At 48.0% G+C, this 25,441-nt stretch overlaps 2 protein-coding genes across 2 annotated transcripts in view; one reads left to right on the top strand and one right to left on the bottom strand.

Moving 5' to 3' along the window:
• EFR3B (EFR3 homolog B) overlaps positions 1-20,795 on the bottom strand; it is a 114,668-nt gene extending 93,873 nt beyond the window's left edge. The window contains exon 1 of the mRNA XM_050753633.1: positions 20,553-20,795. Within this exon, the coding sequence (XP_050609590.1) occupies positions 20,553-20,559 (7 nt within the window). The 5' untranslated portion in view covers positions 20,560-20,795. The remainder of the gene's footprint in view (positions 1-20,552) is intronic.
• The window catches only part of PTRHD1 (peptidyl-tRNA hydrolase domain containing 1), a 385,343-nt gene that overhangs the window by 106,241 nt on the left and 253,661 nt on the right, over positions 1-25,441 (top strand). The window lies entirely within an intron of this gene.

The following is a 25,441-nucleotide window of genomic DNA, read 5'->3' on the forward strand; positions in this document are numbered from 1 at the left end:
CAGCACTTCGGGAGGCTGAGGCGGGTGGATCACTTGAGGTCAGGAGTTCAAAACCAGCCTGGCCAACACAGTGAAACCCCATCTCTACTAAAAATACAAAAAAATTAGCCGGGGCTGGTGGGTGGGGCAGGTTGGGGGGCACCTGTAATCCCAGCTACTCGGGAGGCTGAGGCAGGAGAATCACTTGAACATGGGAAGCAGAGGTTACGTGAGCCGAGGTCATGCCACTACATGCCAGCTTGGGCGATAGGGCAAGATTTGTCTCAAAAAAAAAAAAGAAAGAAAGAAAAAAAGAAAAATCAATCCATACCCAGATCTGCTCAGCTATGTCTGTGATTGTGCTGAGACAGTGCCAGAGGCCTAGGAGAGTCAGGTTTTGTCATTGAAGGTCCCCTGAGAGTCAGCAATGCTAATGGCAGTGTCCAAAAGGCAGGTCTGACACCCAGATGGTCCTGCTGTAAAGGCCTCCACCCACTGCCCTGCCGGCACCATCAGCCTCCCAGCTGCTAACTGGATGGACTTCCCGGGTCAGCTTCCACTGCTTGCTACTCGGCACGTAAGTTGTCTTGTAGCCTGCGGCCCCAGCCTGCAGCCCCGACCAGCAGTTCTCAATAAGCCCTTTCACTGGTGCTGGGCTGCTGGTAAGAGTCCTGGTGCGGGCTGGCACAGGCCCTTGACCATCCGTCTCCTAGTATACCCACTGCCAGCACTGCAAAACAGCCCTGGGATTGTTTGCATGGATGTTTTCTTCTCTTTCAGGGTTTCCTGTTTTACTGCAATATAATTAACATGCAGTAAGATGCACACATTTAAGCATTCAGTACCTTGAGTTTCGACAACTGCTTTTACACTTGTGTAACCATCGCCCAAACAAGAGGTGGGACATTGCTAATCCCCTCACAAAGTCCCCCTTTCCAGTCAACCCACTGGCCCAACTATCTGATTTCTATTATCATAGATTTGTTTTTGCATATATTCTTACATAATGATTTCTGAAACGTAATTAGAAGAGTCTAGACAGCTACCCACAAGGCCCTTGGTGATGAAGAACACTTTTAATTATATTTACGTTCTGCCATTAAAAATACATGCTCACTTCTGAGCATTAAGTTGTAGGGAAAAAATTAAAAATTAAAAATACGCACTCACTACATGAAGTGTAGAAAATACAAAATACGTTTTAAAAGAAAGTTGAAACCATTGCATACACTGCCTATGGCCTATGAGGTGGCCCTGCTCCTCAAGGAACAGTAAAAAAAAAAAAAAAAAAAAAAGAAAGAAAGAAAAAAGAAAAAAAAATTAAAAGAAAATTTAAATCACCCATGATCCTTCCACCTAGAAATAACCACTGTTTGTGTTCTAGTGGGTTTCTTTCAGGGCCAGTACATCCGCAATTATTACAGTGTGGCTCCTCGGTGTGGCATTAGATTTTTTTTAAAAAAAATAAGTAGGCTGGGCAGGATGGCTCATGCCTATAATCCCAGCAGTTGGAGGCCAAGGCGGGTGGATCACCTGAGGTCAGGAGTTTGAGAACAGCCTGGCCAACATGGTGAAACCCCGTCTCTGCTAAAAATACAAAAAAACTAGCCAGGCGTGGTGGTGCGCACCTGTAATCCCAGCTGCTTGGGAGGCTAACACAGGAGAATCACTTGAACCTGGGAGGTGGAGGCTGCAGTGAGCCCAGATCACACCACAACACTCCAGCCTGGGCAACAGAGCAAGATTCCGTCTCCAAAAAAAAAAAAAAAAAAAAGTAAGGGCCAGGTGCGGTGGCTCAAGCCTGTAATCCCAGCACTTTGGGAGGCCAAGACGGGTGGATCACGAGGTCAGAAGATTGAGACCATCCTGGCTAACATGGTGAAACCCCATCTCTACTAAAAATACAAAAAAATTAGCCGGTCGTGGTGGCAGGTGCCTGTAGTCCCAGCTACTCAGGAGGCTGAGGCAGAAGAATGGCATGAACCCAGGAGGCAGAGCTTGCAGTGAGCTGAGATCATACCACTGCACTCCAGCCTGGGGGACAGAGCAAGACTCTGTCTCAAGAATAAATAAATAAATAAATAAATAAATAAGTAAGTAAGTAAATAAAGCTCGTTGCTGTTCACTTCTGAGTAGGCCATCTACATTGCCCGTGTGAGAGGCAGCTTGAGCAAAAATCAACCTCCAGGTTGGGCACAGTGTGTCCCACCTGTAATCCCAGCACTTTGGAAGGCTGAGGCAAGGGGATCACTTGAGCTCAGGAGTTCAAGACCAGCCTGGCCAATATGGTGAAACTCTGTCTCTACCAAAAATACAGAAATTAGCTGGGTGTGGTGGCACTCGCCTGTAGTCCCAGCTACTCGGGAGGCTGAGGCATGAGAATCACTTGAACCCAGGAGGCAGAGGTTGCAGTGAGCCAAGATTGCACCATTGCATTCCAGCCTGGGCAACAAAGTGAGACTGTCAGACTATCTCAAAAAAAAAAAAAAATCATCCTCCAATTCAAGGTGTCAACCCCTGTGGCTGAGTTGGAGCCAACATCGGAATTCACATTTATTCTCTTCTGTGGAATATGCTTGGCTCTCTTCTTTCCATCAGCAGTCACCATGGGTCTCTCGCAGTACCTCGGTTTTGTCACTCAGAAGGAGAGTGGCTAGATTTTTGGGGTTTTTTGTTGTTGTTTGTTTGGTTTTTGAGACAGAGTCTTGCTCTGTCACCCAGGCTGGAGTGCGGTGGCATGATCTCAGCTCACTGCAAGCTCCACTTCCTGGGTTCACGCTATGCTCCTCCCTTAGCCTCCTGGGTGGCTGGGACTACAGGCGCCCACCACCACACTGGGCTAATTTTTTGTATCTTTAGTAGAGATGGGGTTTCACCGTGTTAGCCAGAATGGTCTTGATCTCTTGACCTCATGATCTGCCCACCTTGGCCTCCCAAAGTGCTGGGATTACAGGCGTGAGCCACTGCGCCCAGCAGACAGCAGCTAGTTTTTTGATATTGCCCCCTCCCCAAGGTGAATAGCCCATTTGCCATTAACTCAGACCACCCCTAACAGGTACTCCAATTTTGACAATTATTCCTCCAGCCACTTTCACAAAACACAGTAGCAGACATTCTCTTAATTTTATTTAAACTTTCTTTACTGAAAAAAAATGGCACTTTAATGATAGTCTTAATTTGAGTTGGAAGAGTTTTCCAGAGATCCAAAGAATATGAAGATGCCAGCTTCTGAGTCTCCTTTTATAGACACCCCTGAGCAATAAGGTGACTACACAAAGCCATCAACGTGGTCTGATCCATGCCATTGGCAAAGGGTATGATGAACTCTGATAACGTGTGTATGAAAACCTTTGTGGTAAAATATACACAATATACAATTTGCCATTTTAGCCTTTTTTATTTATTTATTTATTTTGAGACAGAGTCTCGCTCTGTAACCTAGGTTGGAGTGCAATTGTGTGATCTCAGTTCACTGCAACTTCCGTTTCCCAGGTTCAAGCAATTCTCCTGCCTCAGCCTCCTGAGTAGTTGGGACTATAGGCGTGCGCCACCATGCCTGGCTAATTTTTGTATTTTTAGTAGAGATGGGGTTTCGCCATGTTGGCCAGGCTGGTATCGAACTTCTGACCTTGTGATCTGCCCATCTCGGCCTCTTAAAGTGCTGGGATTACAGGCGTGAGCCATTGCACCCGGCCCATTTTAGTCTTTTTTTTTTTTTTTTTTTTTTTGAGACAGAGTTTCACTCTTCTTGCCCAGGCTGGAGCACAATGGCGCGATCTTAGCTCACCACAACCTCCACCTCCTGGGTTCAAGCGATTCTCCTGCCTCAGTCTCCCAAGTAGCTGGGATTACAGGAATGTGCCACCACGCCTGGCATTTTAGCCATTTTTAAATGTACAGTTCAGTGGCATGAAGTCCATTCACACTGTTGCACAACCATCACCATCATCTATCTCCAAAATTCTTTTCATCTTGCAAAACTGAAACTCTAACCAGTAAACAACAATTCCCCATTCTCCCTCCCCCCATTTCCTGGTAACCTCTATTCTACTTTCTGTCTCTATGAATTTGACTACTCTAGCTTCCTCATACTAGTGGAATCATACACTACTTGTCCTTGAGTGACTGGCTTATTTCCCTCACCATATCTTCAAGGTTCAGCCATGTTGTACCATGTGTCAAGATTTTCTTCTTTTTTAAGACTGAATGTTGGCCAGGTGTGGTGGTTCATGCCTGTAATCCCAGCACTTTGGGAAGCCCAGGCAGGTGGATCACCTGAGGTCAGGAGATTGAGACCAGCCTGACCAACATGGTGAAACCCCGTCTCTACTAAAAATACAAAATTAGCATGCTTATAATCCCATCTACTCGGGAGGCTGAGGCAAGAGAATGGCTTGGCCCCAGGAGGCGGAGGCTGCAGTGAGCCGAGATCGCGCCATTGCATTCCAGCCTGGGAGACACAGCAAGATTCCATCTCAAAAAAAAAAAAAGACACTGAATAATACGTAGATACTGCATTTTTGTTTATCCGTTCGTCTGTCGATGGACACCCGGGTTGCTTCTATGGTTAGGCCACTGTGAATAATGCTGCTGTGAACATGGGTGTAAAGATGTCTTAAATCTCTGCTTTCATTTCTTTGGGGTTTATGTCTATTGGTGGGATTGCTGGATCATATGGTAATTATATTTTTCACTCTTTGAGGAGTCACCATACTGTTTTCCCATAGTGGTTGCACCATTTTTTCCCACTACCCGTACACAGTGATGGTTCCAATTTCCCCACATCCTCACCAACACTTGGTTATTGTTTTTTTGTTTTGTTTTGTTTTGTTTTTGAGACAGAGTCTCACTCTGTCGCCTAGGCTGGGGTGCAGTGGCGCAATTTCGGCTCAATGCAACCTCCGCCTCCAGGGTTCAAGCAATTATTGTGCCTCACCCTACTAAGTAGCTGGAACTACAGGCACTTACCACCATGCCTGGCTAATTTTTATATTTTTAGAAGAGACGAGGTTTTATAATGTTGGCCAGGCTTGTCTCGAACTCCTGACCTCAGGTGATCTGCTTGCCTCGGCCTCTCAAAGTGCTGAGATTACAGGCGTGAGCCACCACGCCTGGCCAACACTTGCTTATTTTCTGCTTTTTTTGATAATAGCCATCCTAATGGGTATGAAGTAGTATCTCACTGTGGTTTTGATTCCTATTTCCCTAATGATGAGTGATGTTGGGAGTCTTTCATATGCTTCTCGGCCACTTCTTTTTTAAAAGAGACAGGGTCTCACGCTGTTGCCCAGGCTGGAGTGCAGTGGCTATTCACAGGCTCAAGCTCGCTACTAATCAGCATGAGAGTTTTGACCTGTTCCGTTTTCATCCTGGGCTGGCTTACTCCTCCTTAGGTAACCTGGTGGTCCCCTGCTGTCTGGAGGTTACCATATTGATGCCAAACTTAATGCAGACACCAGACTGGTATAGTGAACTACAGCCCAGAACTCCTGGGCTCCAGTGATCCTCCCGCCTCAGCATCTGGAGTAGCTGGGACTACAGGCACATGTCACCATGCCCAGCTATAGATCTTTTATGAAGAAATGCCTAGTCAAATCCTTTGCTCATTTTTAATCAAAGTTGCTTGTTTTTGTTGAGCTTTAGGTGCTCTTTTCTTTATATATTCTGGAGGTTAACCTATTATCCAGGATATTATTTGTAAATATTTATTTGTAAATATTTTCTCCCATTCTGTAGGTTGCCTTTCACTGTTGAAAAGCATCATTTGATGCACAAAAGTTTTTAATTTTACTGTAGCTCAATTGATAATGGTCTCTTTTTTTTTTTTTTTTAAATAAACGGAGTTTCGCTCTTGTTGCTCAGGCTGGAGTGCAATGGTGCAATCTCGGCTCACTACAACCTCTACCTCCTGGGTTCAAGTGATTCTCCTGCCTCAGCCTCCTGAGTAGCTGGGATTACAGGCATGTGCCACCGTGCCCAGCTAATTTTTGTATTTTTAGTAGAGATGGGGTTTCTCCATGTTGGTCAGGCTGGTTTCAAACTCCCGACCTCAGGTGGCCCACCTGCCTCAGCCTCCCAAAGTGCTGGGATTATAGGCGTGAGCCACCACGTCTAGCCCGATAATGGTGTTTTCAATAAGAATCTATGTGGGATATAAGAGAAGAGCGTTGGAATAAAACAGACCTGTTTTTTTCTTTTTTCTTAGCCATGCCACTTAACGATCTGGGTGACTTGCACAAGGCATTTAACTTTTCTGAAAATGGCAGAGGAAGCAGGGAAAGGCATACCCACCATGCAGAAGTTTTGTGAAACCAGAATGCATGCAGAGCAAGAATTGTAGCACCAGCACTTGGAAGGGACACGGCTCCTACCTACCGCTACACCAGTGGGGGTCATGCCATTAGACAGACAGACACTGAATTCACAAAGAGAGCATTATCCCTGTCTTACCAATGAGGAAATTTACGCATAGCCAGGTTACATAAAGAACCTGAGATGGCAGCACCTACATTCCCTCTGGGATCTTCTGAAAACTTCTACTCTGGCTGTACCACCAGCCCCGGGTGCCTCAGCTGCAGAATAGAAGAGCTGGAAAACCCTTCCAGCCCGTTCATTCCAGCTCTCTGAGTTTACGGATGATGAAACTGAAGCTGAAAGAGGTTGAGAATCTTGCCCAAATTTACACAGCAATCACCTCTAATGGCCAACTCTCCCCCTTGTCCAGAAATGTCCTTGATAAAATAGAAGGACGGTGCTGGCGCCTCCCAGTGCCACCCATGCCTCTCCAGAATGCTCAGCCCACTCTCTGAGAGTGCTGTCTGGGGGAGAGGAGGACGTTTTGAGCAGCCCTGTGGAAAAGCTTTTGGACAGTCAGACGTGCTTACTGTATTTGCCAGCTGCTGGGCCCAGGCCTGCCTGTAGGATCACGCACTTTTAGGAGCTGGATGACAGCAATGGGAAGACCCTGCTGTTTTTCCCTCTTCTGCTTTGTCTGTATATGACCTGAAGACCTGCTACTGCACACAAGCTGAAGGTGCACAAGGCTGCTTAGTGGTTTATCAGGAACACTCCAGCTGGCTGCTTCCAGGCAACGAGATACAGACATTTACTGCCTCTGCCTCAAAGGGCCTTTTCATCATTCTTGTTTTGTAAAGAAAAAAAAGCACAAGTAATATGAATGGAAATCAAAATAGAGACTTATCCATAATTATACCATTAAATGACCTTCCTTTCAGAAGAAAAGACTGTGACATTTATCCTGAGTGCCACAAACCAAGGAGGAAATCCATGAGAAGTCCTTCTAACAGCCTTAACCGTTTCAGCAGGAAGGCGGAGGGGCTGTGTCGGCAACCAACACCTCCAAGTATGGAGGAAAACTCAAACGGCTGTATTCTAATACATTCTTTATTTATTTGGAACAAAAATCCATGAAAAGACATGTTGAGATGACAAAATATGATTGCTGTCACTACAGGACTCTCTCTGACCTTAGAGAAATCCCCAGCCCATGTTCATTGATACCCTGGAAACACCGGCTGCTATGTAGGTGTAGACTAATGGATGATATGTATCATTATTTTATAGTCAGATGCAAACATTTGGACTCTTACTACTACATACCAAAGTTCCCTGTCAGATGCTAGGAAAAACAAAGCTGATTAAGATAGTGTCCTCAAGAGGTTCACTGATCTGTTGTGTAAAGAAATAAATGACAATAGTAAACTCTAAGATACAGTAGAGGAGACCTGGAGGGAGCCTGCAGAGCTCCAGATTTTCCCAGCATCCACCCTGTATGCTTCTGCTCTAGAAGCATCCCTCCTGCACACGCTGTGAGCAGCTATACGGTGCTAGGGATGCATCCCTTCACTGTAAGTCGTTCATTTCTACGAGATCTTCAGGCAAGGTCTTCATAAATGTTCTCGTAATTTAGGGATTATCCTTCATGCAATGCACAAACAGTATTTCTTTTTACCCAGCTAAAAAGAAAGTGAGGAAATGGAAAGAAGTCTTTATGAATAGCTAAGACAAGGGTGGGATGGGAGCTCGGCCAAGCTAAGATTCAAGACTCCTGGCTTCTGAATGCTTGAGTTTATCTGGGACCTTCTGCATGGTAATAAGACAGTTAGCATTTGAATCTAGGAACCCTAATTCTCAGATTTATAGACAAACCACTCTGTCAGGATAAAGCACGTACTATAGAGCACCGAGCTTAAAAGGCCCTGTGGGTCCCCAATGAGGGACTTGTATAACCCAAGTCCTAGACGTAAGGCCATAAGTTATCTATGTAAAATCTATGAAAATATTCAATTTGGAGTTCTCTAATAGTAAAATTTGCTGTTTGGCATAAGACATGTGCAGTTGCCATCAGGCACAAAGCAGTGTTTTAATGTCACGTGAAGCTCTGTGAATGCTTGCTTAGGAGGCAATGGAGTGAACAGACTTGAACCAGCTGCATGACCTTGGGCAAGTTATTGAACTCCTGAATCTCAGCATTCTCCACCCAACCACAGAAATGATGATGACATCCACCTCCAGAGAGTTCTTCTGAATTGAGATAATGAATAGAATGGCATGGAATAAACATTGCAAAATTTTAGTCATGCATACGAATTTAGAATTGCATAAGGATTTAGATAAAGATGTCACCTCTGTCCTCTTTGTGGCTTAAGAGATTTTCTTGTCTTTCCAGTGCAGAGATGAGAGGGACACAGTCATGGACTGCTGACCTGCGGGCAGCCCTCTAGAGGATGAGGACGTATTCAAGGTAATCAGTTCATGGTTGTCCCCTCTCAGGGTGGATAGACAACACTGAGGCAGGCTCCTTAGTATCTCAGGAGCCCTGTTTCTATGTTCTTACTACCCAGACCCTTCTAAGGATTTTCATTAACAAATACAGCCTATATATGACACACTCATCCTTGTATGCAGGGACTGTCACTTTCTGGAAAGGGTATGGCTATATTCCAGAAGCATCCATAAAAATTACCTGCATGGGTCGGGTGCAGTGGCTCATGCCTGTAATCCCAACACTTTGAGAGGCCGAGGCAGGCGGATCACCTGAGATCAGGTGTTTGAGACCAGCCTGGCCAACATGGCGAAACCCCGTCTCTACTAAAAATACAAAAAACTAGCCAGGCATGGTGGCAGCCACCTGTAATCTCAGCTACTTGGGAGGCTGGGGCAGGAGAATCGCTTGAACCTCGGAGGCAGAGGTTGCAGTGAGGCGAGATCACACCACTGTACTCCAGCCTGAGTGACAGAGGGAGACTCCATCTCCAAAAAAAAAAAAAGAACTACTTGCATGGTAATAATGTCACCTTTCACAGGTATGGTGTCCTGCAATATAAGTCCATGTACATAGACATTATCTCATTTGATCCCCCTCATACACCCTCACGAGTGGGGCAGACTAATTATCCCACCTCTCCAGGGGGAAGAATGAGCTCAGACAAAGACGAACTAAATGTCCAGGGCCCTCTGGCTGGAAGATGGACATCTGGGACTTGGACCACCATGTGTCCATCAATTCCAGCCTAACCCATGGACTGCACAGCTTTGCTGTCTAGGGATAAGGGATCTGCACAGGACTGGGCCTGCACCACACAGCCCGGTCCCAGCTCCACCTCTTAGAAGCACCAGTTGCTGCCTGGACCTGAAGATGAAGGGAAGGAATTTTTCGTTTGTGTGTTTTTTGGTTCTTTTTTTTTTTTTTTTTTTTTTTTTTTTGGAGACAGAGTCTCGCTCTGTCACCAGGCTAGAGTGCAGTGTGCAATCTCAGCTCACTGCAACCTCTGTCTCCCGGATTCAAGCAATTCTCCTGCCTTAGCCTCCTGAATAGCTGGGACTACAGGCACACACCACCATGCCCAGCTAATTTTTGTATTTTTAGTAGAGATGGGGTTTCACCATGTTGGCCAGGATGGTCTCAATCTCTTGACCTCATGATCTGCCCACCTCAGCCTCCCAAAGTGCTGGGATTACAGGCGTGAGCCACTGCGCCTGGCCAGGGAAGGAGTTTTAATTCACACCCAAACCATCAGAAGAGCAGAAGCTCCTCCTGCAATGCCAGGTTCCCGGTTTCTGCTCTTCTCCAGGCCAAGCACTGACTGACCATGGAACCCATCTCTAAGAACACTGCCCATCAGGTGTGTGTGACCCAGCCTTGGTGGTGACACCCCATTCTGCAGTCTGCCTGTCTCTGAAAGGCATGCCCACGCTTTCTTTCCAGGCCATTGTCGGTGCTTGCGTTGCCTTCCGCCCTCCTCAGCCTGCTCTCTGGCCTGTCTCTCAGGACCTATCCTCACTATGGTCCCCAAAGCTCTTCCTGGGGCCCTTCTTTCTCTTTGACAAAGTAAAGGGAGGTGGGAAAGGTGCCAAGAGTGAGAAGTGAGAGAAGTGATCCAGAAGTGAGAGCTCGCAGCCTCGCTGTTGACTGGCCTGGGACCTTCAGCCCTGCGTCTTACATTCTCTTGCCCTTCCCAAATTATTAATAATGCATGAGTCTGAAGTACAGTGAGCTCCACAGAGGAAAGACCTGTGTTCTCTGGACTATTCAGAATGTTCTAGGGACAGTGTGACAGGAGGCTGAGTCCACACTCCGGAGCTGGAATGCTGAGGTCCAAATCCCAGACTTTTCACATAACTGGGTGGCCATGGAGAAGTGATTAAACCTCTCAACACCTCAGTTTTCTCATTTCTAAAATGGGAATACTAATCCTTCATCATAGAGTTTGGGGAAGATTATATAAGACATAAAAACTGCTTAGTACAGACAAGTTTATCCCCATAAAAAAGTGCTTAGAATTCTGCCTGGCACAGGCCGGGCAAAGTGGCTCATGTCTGTAATCCCAGCACTTTGGGAGGCCAAGGCGGGCAGATCATGAGGTCAAGAATTCAAGACTAGCCTGACCAACATGGTGAAACCCTGTCTCGACTAAAACTACAAAAACGTTAGCCGGGCAGGGTGGCGTGCACCTGTTAATCCCAGCTACTCAGGAGGCTGAGGCAGGAGAATCGCTTGAACCCAGGAGGCAGGGGTTGTGGTGAGCAGAGATCACACCACTGCACTTCAGCCTGGGTGACAGAGCGAGACTCCGTCTCAAAAAAAAAAAAAAAAAAAAAAAAGAACTCTGCCTGGCACACAGTGGTGCCCAATGAATGGAAGCCACATTAACAGAAACTGTGCTGTTATTCAGAACCCACCTGAGGCTGAAATATATACAGTGAGTCAGAAGTTACAAAGAAGCAAATGAAAACGATGATGCCTCGCTCAGAATGCATTCATTCAACATGGTTTTTGAGGACCATTCAACACGGTTTTTGAGGACCAGGCAGTGTTCTGTGCCCTAAAGATGCAGTAGAGAACAAGAGAAATGTGTTCTCTGCCAGGTGCAGTGGCTCATGCCTATAATCCCAGCACTTTCTTTTCTTTTCTTTTCTTTTTTTTTTTGGAGACTAAGTTTCACTCTTGTTGCCCTGGCTGGAGTGCAGTGGTGTGATCTTGGCTCACTGCAACCTCTGCCTCCCAGGTTCAAGCGATTCTCCTGCCTCAGCCTTCTGAGTAGCTGGGATTACAGATATGTGCCACCGCACCCAGCTAATTTTTGTATTTTTAGTGGAGACAGGGTTTCACCATGTTGGCCAGGTTGGTCCCGAACTCCTGACCTCAGGTGATCCACCCACCTCAGCCTCCCAAAGGGCTGGGATTACAGGAATGAGCCGCCAAACCCAGCCAATCCCAGCACTTTGGGAGGCCGAGGTGGGCGGATGACCTGAGGTCAGGAGTTCAAGACCAGCCTGGCCAACATGGTGAAACTCCGTCTCCACTAAAAATACAAAAACTAGCCAGGTGTGGTGGTGCGCGCCTGTAATCCCAGCTACTTGGGAGGCTGAGGCAGGAGAATTACTTGAACCCGGGCGGCAGAGGTTGCAGTGAGCTGAGATTGCGCCACTGCACTCCAGCCTGGGTGACACAGCGAGACTGTGTCTCAAAAAAAACCACAAAAGAGAAATGTATTCTCTGCTTTCATGGAGCTTACAGTTTACTAGGGGAAACAAACAAGAGAAATATTAGTGATGAATGGCCATACGGTGAATTAAAATATGGTATGCAAAGGAGTGTGACCAGATGGCCTCCTGAGATGGTGAAAGCAAGAACAGCTTCTCAGTGAGAGATCTCAGAAGATCACATCATCTATCAAAAGAAAAATCAGGCCAGGCACGGTGGCTCATGCCTGTAATCCCAGTAATTTGGGAGGCTGAGGTGGGTGGATCACCTAAGGTCAGGAGTTCAAGACCAGCCTGACCAACAGGTGAAACCCTGTCTCTACTAAAAATACAAAAAAATTAGCCAGGCATGCCGGCTCACACCTGTAGTCCTAGCTACTTGGGAGGCTGAGGCATGAGAATCGTTTGAACCCAGGAGGCGGAGGTTGCAGTGAGCTGAGATCGCGCCACTGCACTCCAGCCTGGGCAACAGAGTGAGACTCGGTCTCAAAAAAAAAAGAAGGAAAAAAAAGAGAAATCATATCCAGAATTGCAAAGGGGCTGGAGCCTCTGTGAGCAAACCAGGAGGCAGCCGAGAGCAGGGTCAGTGGCAATTCCACCGAGGGAAATCAGTCACTCAACCTCTCCACAAACTCGCATTTGGACCAATCCTAATACCATGCAAATAGATAAAGAGCAGATTAAGATGACTATATTTTCAAAAGAAATATCTAATTTAGACCAAGGTTTAGGCAGTATCTCCTCTTCTAGGATGAATTCCTCTCAAATCTTAGCATCCCAAAAAAGCTGTATTCGTCCTAGGCAATCTCATTAATTTTACAATGCTAATGAATCTTGTAAATGACTTTCCCCCTCTTAATTTTGGCCTACAGTAAGCTCAAAATGGAATTTGCAACATGGCCTGCTTATATGCATTTTTTTCTCTGAAATGACTTTATTCCTGGCTTTTTTTTTTGTCTAAGATTTTCTTTGCTTTGATCTCTTTATGTATTGTCATGTGTGTGTAAAACATATGCCCCAAATCTTCTTCAGAATAAATGTATAACTCTAGGTAATTTATTTTCTATTTTAAAATCAACTTTTTAAAAATAACTGCTTATATAACCCCCATTTTAGGTACCATGGAAAAAAATTTTTTTAAGTTTCAGTTCACCTTTTCCTCACCCTTACCCCTGCACCCCCACAAAGAGCTTTTTTTTTTAAAGGAGCCAACATCATCCTTTGCATATGCACAGAAACTTGTGGTCCAAAGCTTTCTTGCTCCTTAGGCCACCACCTGTGGCTGCAATAACTGTCTCCTCCTCTGCTTCTCTTCATTTTCATATCACCTCCCACCACCCTGCACAGCTGCCCACAGCTTGATTTCACTTCACATCACTTGAGCAAATCAGTCCTTCGACAGTTTCAAACCATCAATGGCTCCCACTGCTCACAGGAATAAGTGCAAACTCCTTATCTTGACATTATCGCCTTATCTTTTTTTTTTTTTTTTTTTTTTTGAGACAGAGTTTCACTCTTGTTGCCCAGGCTGGAATGCAGTGGCACAATCTCGGCTCACAGTAACCTCCACCTCCCAGGTTGAAGTGATTCTCCTACCTCAGCCTCCCAAGTAGCTAGGATTACAGGCATGCACCACCACACCCCGCTAATTTTGTATTTTTTTTTAGTAGAGATGTGGCTTCACAATGTTGGTCAGACTGGTCTCGAACTCCTGGCCTCAGGTAATCTGCCTGCCTTGGCCTCCCAAAGTGCTGGGATTGCAGGTGTGACCCACCGCAACTGGCCTATCTCTTCATCTATCCCATAATTCTCCCCTTAAACTCTGCTCAAACCCAGCGAGCCCCCCGACTCTCCCTGGACAGGTCTTCTCCATCCCCACCTCCACACACACTTCCTCACATTGGTGCCTCCACCAGCCACACCCACCTCCCTTCTCCTCTACTCCTCGGTAGAGGAGAAATGGCTGTTGCTTCTGAAGCCTGCCCAGATGACTCCACCTAGCACGGGTCTCTTCCACTTCAAGATACTGCTGGCTGAACACCTGATGAGTAACTCCATTCCGCTTTGCAGAACAGTGCAATTTTACCGAACTTTGTATCATTTAATTGTTTGCATGTTTTATAACTTGTTTGCCCAGTTAAATTCTAATGTTCTTGACAGAAACTACTTTTGCATATTCTTCCATCCCTCATGATGGCCTCTGTAGTATCATACATAGCTGCTATTCCATAAATACTTGATAGCTTATATCCCTAGGCTATATCCCTTCCAAACACAGAGCAGACAGCAAAAGACAGGCAAGTAGTTAATAACTCATACTCCCATGACAATTCACTAACACGCAAATAGTTAGAAGATAAAGAAGTGTTTCACTAATAATAAAGAATGCAAGTTAAAGTGATATACATTTTCTATCAAATTAGCAAGTACTGGGGAAAAAAATCTTAATCTTGAATGCTCTTGAGAGTACAGGGAGATAGGTGATTTTATAACTGCTAGGAGAATTATAATGGATACAAAGTGAAAATAATTGGACAATATGTAACTAGTCTTAAAATGTTTATATACCTTGACCAATCCATTAGAAGGGCTACAGTCTAGGGAAAAATTCCAAAGTTCACAGAAAGCTTTGAGTACCAAGTACTTCTCCAGGGGCAGTAATACAGAAACACCCCTAAATGTACAATAACAAAATTATACATCCTTTCAGTGCACCATTACATAGACATTAAAAATGATAGCCAACGAGCATACTAACTTGTGGGGCATGCTTATATTCTAGTGCCAAGTGGAAAAAAAAAAAAAGGATACGAAACGTTTTAAAATGAATGATTTCAGGCCAGGTGTGGTGGTTCATGCCTGTAATTCCAGCACTTTGGGAGGCTGAGGTGGGAGAAATGCTTAAGGCCAGGAGATCAAGACCAGCCTGGGCAATATAGTGGGACCCCATCTCTACAAAAAACAAAAAATTAGCTGGGCATGGTTGAACATGCTCCTGAGTAGTCCCAGCTACTCAGGAGGCTGAAGCAGGAGGATCACTTAAGCTCAGGAGGTTAAGGCTATAGTAAGCCATGATAGTGTCACTGCACTCCAGCCTGGGGGAGAGTAAGATCCTGTCTCTAAAATAATGAATGGTTCCAACCACCTAAACAAACGCATGGAAAGAAAGATACTAGAAGAGTAAATGTTATGTTTATAGTTTACTGTATTTTCTAGATTTTCTGGAGGGATTAGATGATTGTTTACATTTTTCCTTTGTTTGATACAAGGAACGGTATCACAGTACTGTTCTTAATCTTATGGAACAAAAATTCTTATTTGTTTTATTTTTGCCTTTAAAAGAAAAATTAAGGGCCAGGCATGGTGGCTCACACCTGTAATCCCAGCACTTTGGGAGGCCAAGGTGAGCGTATCAGTGTGAGGTCAGGAGTTCGAGACCAGCCTGGCCAATGTGGTGAAACCCCATCTCTACTAAAAATACAAAAATTAGCCAGGCGTGGTGGCACGCGCCTGTAATCCCAGCTACTCGGGAGGCTGAGGCAGGAGAACTGCTTGAACCTGGGAGGTGGAGGTTGCAGTGAGTCAAGACCACGCCACTGCACTCCAGCCTGGGCAACAGAGCAAGACTGTCTCAAATAAATAAATAATTAAAAAATTTTAAAAAAACTAACTAGGAAACAGAGAAAGGAGAGTTAAGAAAAGGGGCAGGGAAAGTGGGGGCAGCTCTCTTATCCTAATTCATCTCTGCCATGAGATAAACACTGCTGTCATCTTTCCAGAGGCAGGAAAGACGCTCAGAAATGCTCGAGTTCAAGATTACCCGAGGGTCGGAGCTAGGGTTCAGACCTAGGCTGTGGGGTTCTTGGTGCTCCTTGAAGCCAGGATCAAAAAGAAATAGCAAGGAAAGGGCTGGAGGAGGTGAACACAAAACCAGAGCGGTAATTGATGTCATATATAGAAGTTTGCTTTAAATGGGTAAATTGTGGATGATTTTTTTTCTCCACTATTTTCCAGATTTTCTGTAATATAATATTACCTTTTTTATTTTTATTTATGTACAAGAAAAAACTATGCCCACTTGTATTCACTGAACTGTGAGCAGCAAGAGAGAAAACAGGCTCACCTGGCCCCCTTCTCACGGGGAATAAAAGAGTTGGAGTGGTGGGTAGGAGGGGGAAGGGCACACAGCTCCCACATGCACAGACCATACCTGGCATCTTGGGGCTGCAGAAACCTCAGGATCTGGGGGAGGAGGCTGATGCATGTGTGTGCACATGCGCACATGTGCTGTGGGATCGCCCGTGAGGAGGAGCAGGGCATCCATGGAGATTTCTGCAGAGGTAAGACTTTGCCCCTCAGGGGGAGCCTGCCTTGCCCTGTAGTTTCTCCACCCTTCTGGCATCAGTCTCACTCACCAAACAGGATTCCGTCAAGCACATTTTTGGTGTGGTTTTTTGTTTTGTTTTGTTTTGTTTTGTTTTGATATGGAGTCTTGCTCTGTTGACCAGGCTGGAGGGCAGTGATGCTATCTCTGCTCACTGCAACCTCCGCCTCCCAGGTTCAAGCAATTTTCCTGCCTCAGCCTCCCCAGTAGCTGGAATTACAGGTGTGTGCCACCATGCCTGACTAATTTTGTGTTTTTAGTAGGGATGGGGTTTCACCATGTTGGCCAGGCTGGTCTCAAATTCCTGACCTCAGGTGATCCACCCACCCTGGCCTCCCAAAGTGCTGGGATTACAGGCCTGATCCACTGTGCCCAGCCCAAGCACATTTTCAAAAAGTTGTTTGCTGTTGCTATTTCCTTACAGTCAGCATTCTCAACCACTAAGCGGGACGAGAGGCATTTGCTGAGGATGAGGCAGCACTCAGCGGTGAGGAAGAATTAGGGCAGCTTTGGTGTTAGTGGGATCGGGGTGCGCAGACTGTGGTTGGGGAAATCCTTTCCAAATGTCCCTCCTAGCTGGCTGCCCTAATTCAGAGGGTGGCATTTCTCAGAGCTCTGTCTCACCTCAGTGGGGAAATGGGATTCTCCAGCCCACATGAGAGCAACAGGGAAACTCTTAGCTGTAAATTTTTTTTTTTTTTTTTTTTTTTTTTTTTTTTGAGACAGAGTCTCGCTCTTGTCTCCCAGGCTGGAGTGCAATGGCGCTAATCTCAGCTCACTGCAACCTCCGCCTCCCGGGTTCAAGGGATTCTCCTGCCTCAGCCTCCTGAGTAGCTGGGATTATAGGTGCCTGCCACCATGCCCGGCTAATTTCTGTACTTTTGGTAGAGACGTGGTTTCGCCATGTTGGCCAGACTGGTCTTGACCTCCTGACCTCAGGTGATCTGCCCACCTCAGCCTTCCAAAGTGCTGGGATAACGGGCTTGAGCCACCGCGCCCAGCCTTAGCTATATAATACTAACAAAAGGAAAAGCTCATGGGAATCCATTTTTGCAGAGAATTTGCTAATGATCTTCCCACCCTAGTAAAAATGCTTTCATTTTTTCATGTCCCTTGTCAATCTGCCTTCATAGGATTCCCACACAAAACTGTGGGCAGTCACTGTGTCCTTTTGGAGAGCCATTTCCAGAAAGCGATGGGTTTAGGGATGACTGAGTGGTGAGGAGACAGCTGGGGTGAGTCTGAGAAAGAGAAGTGGCTCAGCGGCCTGGCACTGGCACAGTCGAGGTGATGTGCGAGTGTAAGCGGGGGTGGCAGGTGATACAAACAGGCCTGTGCCCGAGTTGGCAGAGAAGAGAGGAGGGAACAGGTCCAAGGGGGCCCAAAGGGGACAGGCTCTTGAGCAACCAGTTTCAGGAGCTCGGAACCTCTTGTGATGCTCACAACGGACCTGGAAGGTAGACAGACATGCATTTCACTTTTGTATACAGGGATTTAATTCTGAATGACAATCCCACTTGCCTAAAGTCACCCAGCCATCAAAGGGCTCCTGGATTAAGATGGGATGACCCCAGAACAAGGATTCCTTCTATCCTGGATAGCACTGTGTCCTTCAGCAAAGACATGGGGCTCCCAGTCTCCCATAAGCAGAATGAAGAAGGCTGAGCTGTGGAGGGCAGAGGCAGGGTGAGGAGGAGGAAGGATGGGAGATCCTTCAGAGCTGGAAAGATGGGAAGACAAATTTATAGTGGCACAAGTCACCAAGGTGGGTGGACAAGGGACACCTTTACCTAAAGCTCTTAGGTGACTTTTGGCTCCACAGGGGGGCCTCTCTGCCCATCAGTTAATAAAACCCCTGGTGGTATTTTTCTAATGAGCCTTTATAGGACACATGGGGGAGGCTAGGAGGTGGGAGGGGGAGAAGCACAGTGCCAGGAGGCCCCTGTTTTCATTCTGCCCTGTTCCATCTGTGTCACTCTGGAAAAATAACTTGTAAAACAAGAAGAAAATAGCAATTATAAGAAGTCCGTAATTCCATGCTCCCCCTCGACCTCCTTACTCACTTTTTTTCATCACTATTGATTTCTGGTGAGAAAATGACTTTAAATATCACACAAACCCTTTCTTTTCATGAAAGTCAGGAATATGTTAAAATCCAGGCAGCTGAGTCCTCACCGGGGGAGTGGGCTCCCTCCCACACCTCCTAAGATCAGACTCTGCACCCAGCAACTCAGTAATAATTTCCCACCCAAGCTTGGTGTGACTTTCCTTTGCCGCAGGCAACTGCCCAGAGGATTCCTCCATTACAATCTTTCTATGAATCATTCAGGGTAAATACCATCTCTGTTTGCATCTGGGGAAATAAAAATATAAAAGAAAAATGAAAATCTGTGATGTGTCTGAAAATAGCACCCAGATGCATTGGCTCCCCAGTTCACCTTTCTGACTATCCAGCTCTTCCTTGTCTTGCTTCACACAACAGAGGCAGCCTGGGACCCCCACCTTCAGATATCTCAAATTATCTGGGGCTAAGTACAATGAGGCAGTCCAGCAGAACCCAGTTCCTAATTCTGACCCATTCTGATGAGCCTGTCCTAACTCCTTCCCCACTGCAGGTGCCCCTGCAGTCACATGCTTTTGTCAAATGATCTGCAGCTTCAGGCTGCTCCCTCTGCAGAAAAGAATAGGGGTAAAACAGAGAGAGTAAAAAATATATCTATCTATCTATCTCTATATATATATATAGCTCACAACCTCTGGCTTATAAAGCACAACCGCCTTGTTACCTTTCCCCAGAGTCCCCAGTGGTCAGCAGCACAGCCTCTCAGGCCAACCTCCCCCTCCCCCCACTTGGTCCAAGAGAAATGGTACTTGCTGAGGGGACCTGCTGATGTCTCACCCTGGATCAGAAATGCAAATGTATTTTTGAGCAACTGGGCAGGGAAGGAGACTGATGAAAAAGTTGAGTCAGTCTCTTTCTTTCTCTCTCTCTCTCTCTCTCTCTCTCTCTCTCTCTCTCAGTAGGGGGGCCCACCAATTGCTGAGCCTTTCCACCAGGCTCTCAGTTTCCTCTGCCTCTAACAAACTTTGTGACTCACAGTCTGTTCCAGGAGCGAGGCAGCTGAGCAGCCGAGCAGCCGAGCAGCCTCAATGATGGGTTAAATTGGGAAAGCAATCTTCTCCAAACACTGACCCCTCAAGTGCAGCCTGAGCCCATACCTTGCAGTGGGGGTGGGAGGTGAGCACAGCTTCAATTCTTTTGCTGGCCCTAGAAGAGCTGCCAGAGACCTGGGTTTTCATGGACTTACGTCTACTGGGATCACACACACACGCACAGCCCTTGATGGGCTGCAGGTTCGGGAATGCAGTCCATTCTGAGACTGGTCTAGGTCTCCAGTGCTCCATTCATCAGAGCTGCACTGTGGGACCCAACGCGCTCTCTCTTCTTCACCCACACTGCCTGCAAAACCAGAAGGATTCCTGGCAAATGATCAAGCAGAGCCGTGCATCGTGAGGGTCTGGCTAACTGTTGCACGGCAGTTGAGGGGATGGCGGTGGAGGCGGGGAGAGGTCAGGGCTGTGCTGCACTCTCAGCAGCGTCTCCTCCCTTCATCACTGCGGAGGACAAATCTGGAAGTTGGGGAACCTGGATCCCGCAGGGCGGCAGGGGCAGGCAGAGGCCGAGTCCATTCAGGCCGGCGAGACGAGACTCGGCCACTGGCTGCTTCCCGGGCCTCGGCGCCGCCTCCCGCCTTCTCTGAGCCGCGCAGACGACCGGCCGCGGGCGTCTCCCTCAGCCCTGGACCGGCTTCCCGCAGAAAACTACCAGGCACAAACCGCTTTTGTTAATTTCGCAAATGCTGCCACACGACCACCTCCTCCAGCACTCCCGGTCTGCTCGGCTCGGGAGACCCGCTTTCCCCTGAGCCTCCGCCCCCCGAAGGACCACCGCCCAGCACCAACACGCGCCGGGCCTGGAGAGGACCCCAGGGTCCCCGGCCCGAGGCATCTTTGTCCTCGCAGCGCAGACGCGCGCGCAGAGAGCAACCGCAACAGCCCCGCCGGGCACCGGGTCGGCGGCCTGGCCCCGCGCCGGGGCCGCGCAGGGGGACAATGGTTTGCGCCCGGGAAGTTTGCGGAGTCGCCCCCGCGGGCTCGGGCCCGGGCGCGGAGCCCTCCTTACCGTACATCTCGGCGGGGCGCGCGCCTCCCGGGAGGCCGGCGTCGCAGCGGCGTTCCCAGCCAGCCCTCTGCGGCGCCCGCCTTTCATTCACAGTCGGGGCGGGGGCTGGCGGCGGCCGACAGGAGCCCGGGAGGGGAGGGAGCAGACGCGGGGGCCGGCCGCGGGCGGGACGGAGCCGGGCACAGCCAGCCCATTCAGCGCCGGGCTGGCCGCGGCCGCCTCCGCTCGGGTTGCTGGGCCCGGCTGCGCGCAGGGGGCGGGGGCTATGCTAATGTTGCCCCTCCCTCCCGGCTCGGCCAACCCGCGGCCGCTGCGAGCCCCTCGCCCCGCCCCGCCCCTGCGCCCCGCCCCCGAGAAACCCACAGCCTGAGATGCGCGTTTTCCGAGGCTGTCGCCCTAAGGGCTGCGGCGTGCACCTGCGGAGCTACCCATCCCAACTCCCTGCTCCTGTCGGAGCGCTCGGAAGCTCTCCCTAACCTGGGGTCCTCGAGGTCAGCCGGGGCGCTGGGAGCTGCAGGTGCACCCCTCCTCCAGTTCTGTCCAGGCTGCGTGGGCTAAGCCGGGGGTGCAAGGATGGGAATTGGGGGATAACCTCCACCCTCTCCTGGCTACCTTAGCTGAGCGCCATTCTCTGATGAAGCCCTCCAGCCCTCAGCTGCGCCCTACGAGCTACTCTCTTGCTAGGTGCCCAGCCACTCTGGCTAGGTGCTTGCTACCACCAAACAGCGTCCTTCCTGGGTCAGGGACGCAGGAAACGCACCCCACTCCCAACCCCCAAGGGCTGCAGGAAGTCCGCTTGCTTTTCCTCTCTCCGATTTATATGTGTAATTCGCAAGCTTTGCCGCCAGGATCCTCTCTAGCTGAGCCCCAGGGCCGACTTGAATTCCAGCTCTGCACCTGCCGTGACCCTGTGAGGAAGAGGCACAGAGAGGCAGGGGCTCATGCTTACGCCCCACACCTGAAGATCTCTCCTAAGCTAGCTCAGGACTTTCCTGGGCTTCTCATCCAGCCTTCTCTACATTGAACACGTTCCCCTGTCTTTTTTTTTTTTTTTCGACCTAGAGTCTCACTCTCGCCCAGGGTGGAGTACAGTGGAGCGATCTCGGCTCCCTGCAACCTCCGCCTCCCGGGTTCAAGCGATTCTTCCACCTCAGCCTCCAGAGTAGCTGGGACTACAGGTGCATGCCACCACGCCCAGTTAATTTTTGTATTTTTTGGTAGAGAAGGGATTTCAACATGTTGGTCAGGCTGGTCTGGAACTCCCGACCTCAAGTGATCCGCCCGCCTCGTCCTCCCAAAGTGCTGGGATTACAGGCCTGAGACACTTCTCCTGACCCTCCTGGCCTTTCAACATCGATTTCTTAGTTCTTCTTGCCCCATGGTTGAGAGTTGTTTGGGTTTGGTTTTGTTTTTTCTACTGGTAGAAATATTATACTAGTAGAAGTTAGAGAAGAAAGGAACTTAAAGATATTTAAGAACTGAACTGAACTTCATTTTACTTCTTTTAATGTTGAGAGGTTAATTTATGTTGTTATGCTGGGCTGTGTGTCTGTAGGCCAGTGATCTACTCTCTCAACCCGAGCTTCCTGCAGGACTGTTGGGAAACTGGAATAAAATCTACATGAAATGATACAGTGGGCACTCATGAATATTTTTTTCCTTCCTTCATGGCTCAAGGCAGGGACAGAGCCAGAGAAAGAATCCAGGTTGCTAGACTCTTGAAACAGTGCTCAGTCTGTTGCCCTCAAAACTTATGTTTCCTATTTTTCTCTGGTCTGGGCCTCCACCTCCTGCCCGTGCCCCACTCTCTTGCTGTTTCCAGGTTTTCTTCTTGTTCCTTGACCTCTTTGACTCTCTTAGCAGCATGCCAGCCCCAAGGGAAACCCTGGGATGGTTCCTGGAACACACATTTAGTCTAGACCCCCGCCCCTGGGCACACACTCACTGCATCTCACAAATAAGCTCTGTCTCTGTTCTTCAGTTCCAGGACCAGGCCAGGTGGCTTTGAGGTTGACTGAGAGTCAGACTTGAACCGGAGTAGGAAGAATAATCTCGGCTCTAACTTGATATGATCACCCAGAGACACTCCCTTCCCACAATTCTGCTCAACACAAAATATACTCATGAAACATTGGTGTCTGCAGTACAGAAGGAAATGCAGTGTCTGTCTTCAAAGAATGAAAACTCTAGCAAGGAATTCCAGATGAATACTGACAAAAACATTACTTGAGGCCAGACGTGGTGGCTCACACCTGTAATCTGAGCACTTTGGGAGGTCAAGGCAGGATCACCTGCGATCAGGAGTTCAAGACCAGCCTGGCCAACATGGTGAAACCCTATCTCTACTAAAAATACAAAAATTAGTCGGGCATGGTGGTGCATGCCTGTAGTCCCAGCAGCTTGGGAACCTGAGGCAGGGGAAACCCTTGAGCCTGGGAGGCAGAGATTTCAGTGAGCTGAGATTGTGCCTCTGCACTCCAGCCTGGGTGACAAAGCGAGACACCGACTCAAAAAAAAAAAGAAAAGAAAAAAAGAAAAATAACTGGGCAAGAAAAAAACATGGTCAATTCTGCATGAGAAGTATAGATCTCTGTTTAGATGACTTATAAGGCTGATGGTTTAATTTGTTCTTTCTATCAGTCATTTACCGATCACTCCCTGTGACGTGCTAGACACTGTAGAAGGTACTTAGGAGCGGGGAGACATGTCAAAATTATCATAAAATCTTATAATGACTATGGAGGCTCATATAAGGAGCAGGGAAGAGTTTCGTGAAGGGAAAGAGAAAAAACAACCATTCAGGTGTGGGGGGAGGGGCACAGGGCTTCCAGGCCCTCCCCCAGGCGCCACCGTCCAGGAACCTCGATATGTTCAGGTATCCAAAAGCTCCCTGAACCCTGTCCTCTTGGGTTTTTATGAAAGCTTCATAACGTCAACATTCCTTCCCCCAGGATATAGGGTGGGAACCTCTCTGGGAATTATCTTAAGAACGACCATTGGAAAGTCCAGGAAAGATTAGAGTCCTGCCTTGGGGCAGTTGAAAGGAGGGCAGGAGAAGGAGAGATTTTGTTTCCTGTGGCCTAACACACTCAATATTACAACAAAAGACTGTAACAAGGTCTATGGGAGTTATGAGCCAGGAATCGTGGAGGAAAACTGTCTATCATAACAGCACAGCACTCAAGGTCCTCCCAACAGGGCCCCAGACTTCCTTTCCTACCTGGCTTCCACTTCCCGTTCCCTCCTCAACTGTGCTCCCACCAGATGGGCTTGCACACCACACTTACCATACTCTTTCCTCTACCATCTCTGACCTTTGCAAATTTCAGTCCCTCCGAACCCCTTCAGCAAATTAATTGAACCCGAAGAGGGGGTCACGGGAGCCCCAACTTGAAGCCAGTTTGTCAGAAGTTCTGGAGGTCTGGACTTACAACTGGTGTTAGGGGGAACAGTCTTGGGGACGGAGCCCTCAACTGTGGGATCTGACAGTATCTTTCAGTGTCAGAACGGCATTAGAGGACACCCAGCTGCTTGGTGTGTGGAGAAAATCCCCCACACATTTGGTCACAACTCTTCTGCGTTGATTGTTGTGATGTGAGAGTAAAGGAAAAATGCTGTTAGAGAAAATTTTCCCTGTAAAACCGCCCAACCCAAAAGCCTTCCTGTCAGCTCTAGGGTTGGCGGATGAGCTTAGCCAACATGGCAAAACCGCGTCTCTACTAAAAATACAAAATTAACCAGGCATGATGGCAGGTGCCTGTAATCCCAGCTACTCAGGAGGCTGAGGTAGGAGAATCACTTGAACCCAGGAGGCAGAGGTTGCAGTGAGCCAAGATCGCGCCACTGCACTCCAGCCGGGGCAACAGTGTAAGACTCTGTCTCAAAAAAATAAAAATACAAGATGCCCAATGTAATTTGAATTTCAAATATATAAGGACTGATTTCTAATGTACGCCCCAGGCAGTATGTGAGACATACTAAAAACATTTTTTGTTTGTTTTCTGAAACTCAGATTCCACCTGTGTTTTATCTGGCAACTGTAGTTAGCACCAGCCATTGGAGGGTGCTCCCGGATCCTCATGACTGAACCAGGCCTGGAGCAGGCCTCCACATCCATGCTCCCAACCTGTGCCACCAAACAGATCCCACTAGAATGTGGCTCCTAAGGAGACAGGGATAAGGCCACTTTGGCCAGTCTGTCCCCTTTGGTATGGGTGCCTTGGCCAGAGGCCTTTGGCTCTGCAGATGCCAGCTTCTCCCATCTGTGTGTCATATGGCCTGTGAGAACCATGAAAAGAGGCTCTGATTCTCTGTTCTCCCCCCGGGGCTCAGCAGCCAACATTGTTTTCTGGGCTCTACGTATTCAGTGGCAAAGGAATCCGGCCCATACCCAGCTTCTCTGAGGTGCAGTCAAGGTGTTTAGACAAAATATTTGCAGGAAATAGTGCTGTAGAAGTTGACGATGGTGGCTTTATGTATATGAGGAAACTGAGCCTGGGAAAGAGCACAGTCTTCGGGCTCACAGTCTAAAACAGAAGGGCTGGCCAGGCACGGTGGCTCACGCCTGTAATCCCAGCACTTTGGGAGGCCGACAGGTCAGGAGTTCAAGACCAGCTTGGCTAATATGATGAAACCCCTTCTCTACTAAAAATACAAAAATTAGCTGGGTGTGGTGGCGGGCGCCCATAGTCCCAGCTACTCGGGAGGCTGAGGCAGGAGAATCGCTTGAAACTGGGAGGCGGAGGTTGCAGTGAACCATGATCACACCATTGCAATCCAGCCTGGGTGACAGAGCGAGACTCTGTCTCAAAAACAAACAAACCAAAAACAAAAAACAAAAACAAAAAACCCGAAGGGCGGAACTCTAGGGTCCCGCTCTCCAGAATAGT

The sequence above is a fragment of the Macaca thibetana genome, chromosome 13 (genome assembly GCF_024542745.1).
Source record: "Macaca thibetana thibetana isolate TM-01 chromosome 13, ASM2454274v1, whole genome shotgun sequence".
Lineage (NCBI taxonomy): Eukaryota > Metazoa > Chordata > Mammalia > Primates > Cercopithecidae > Macaca > Macaca thibetana.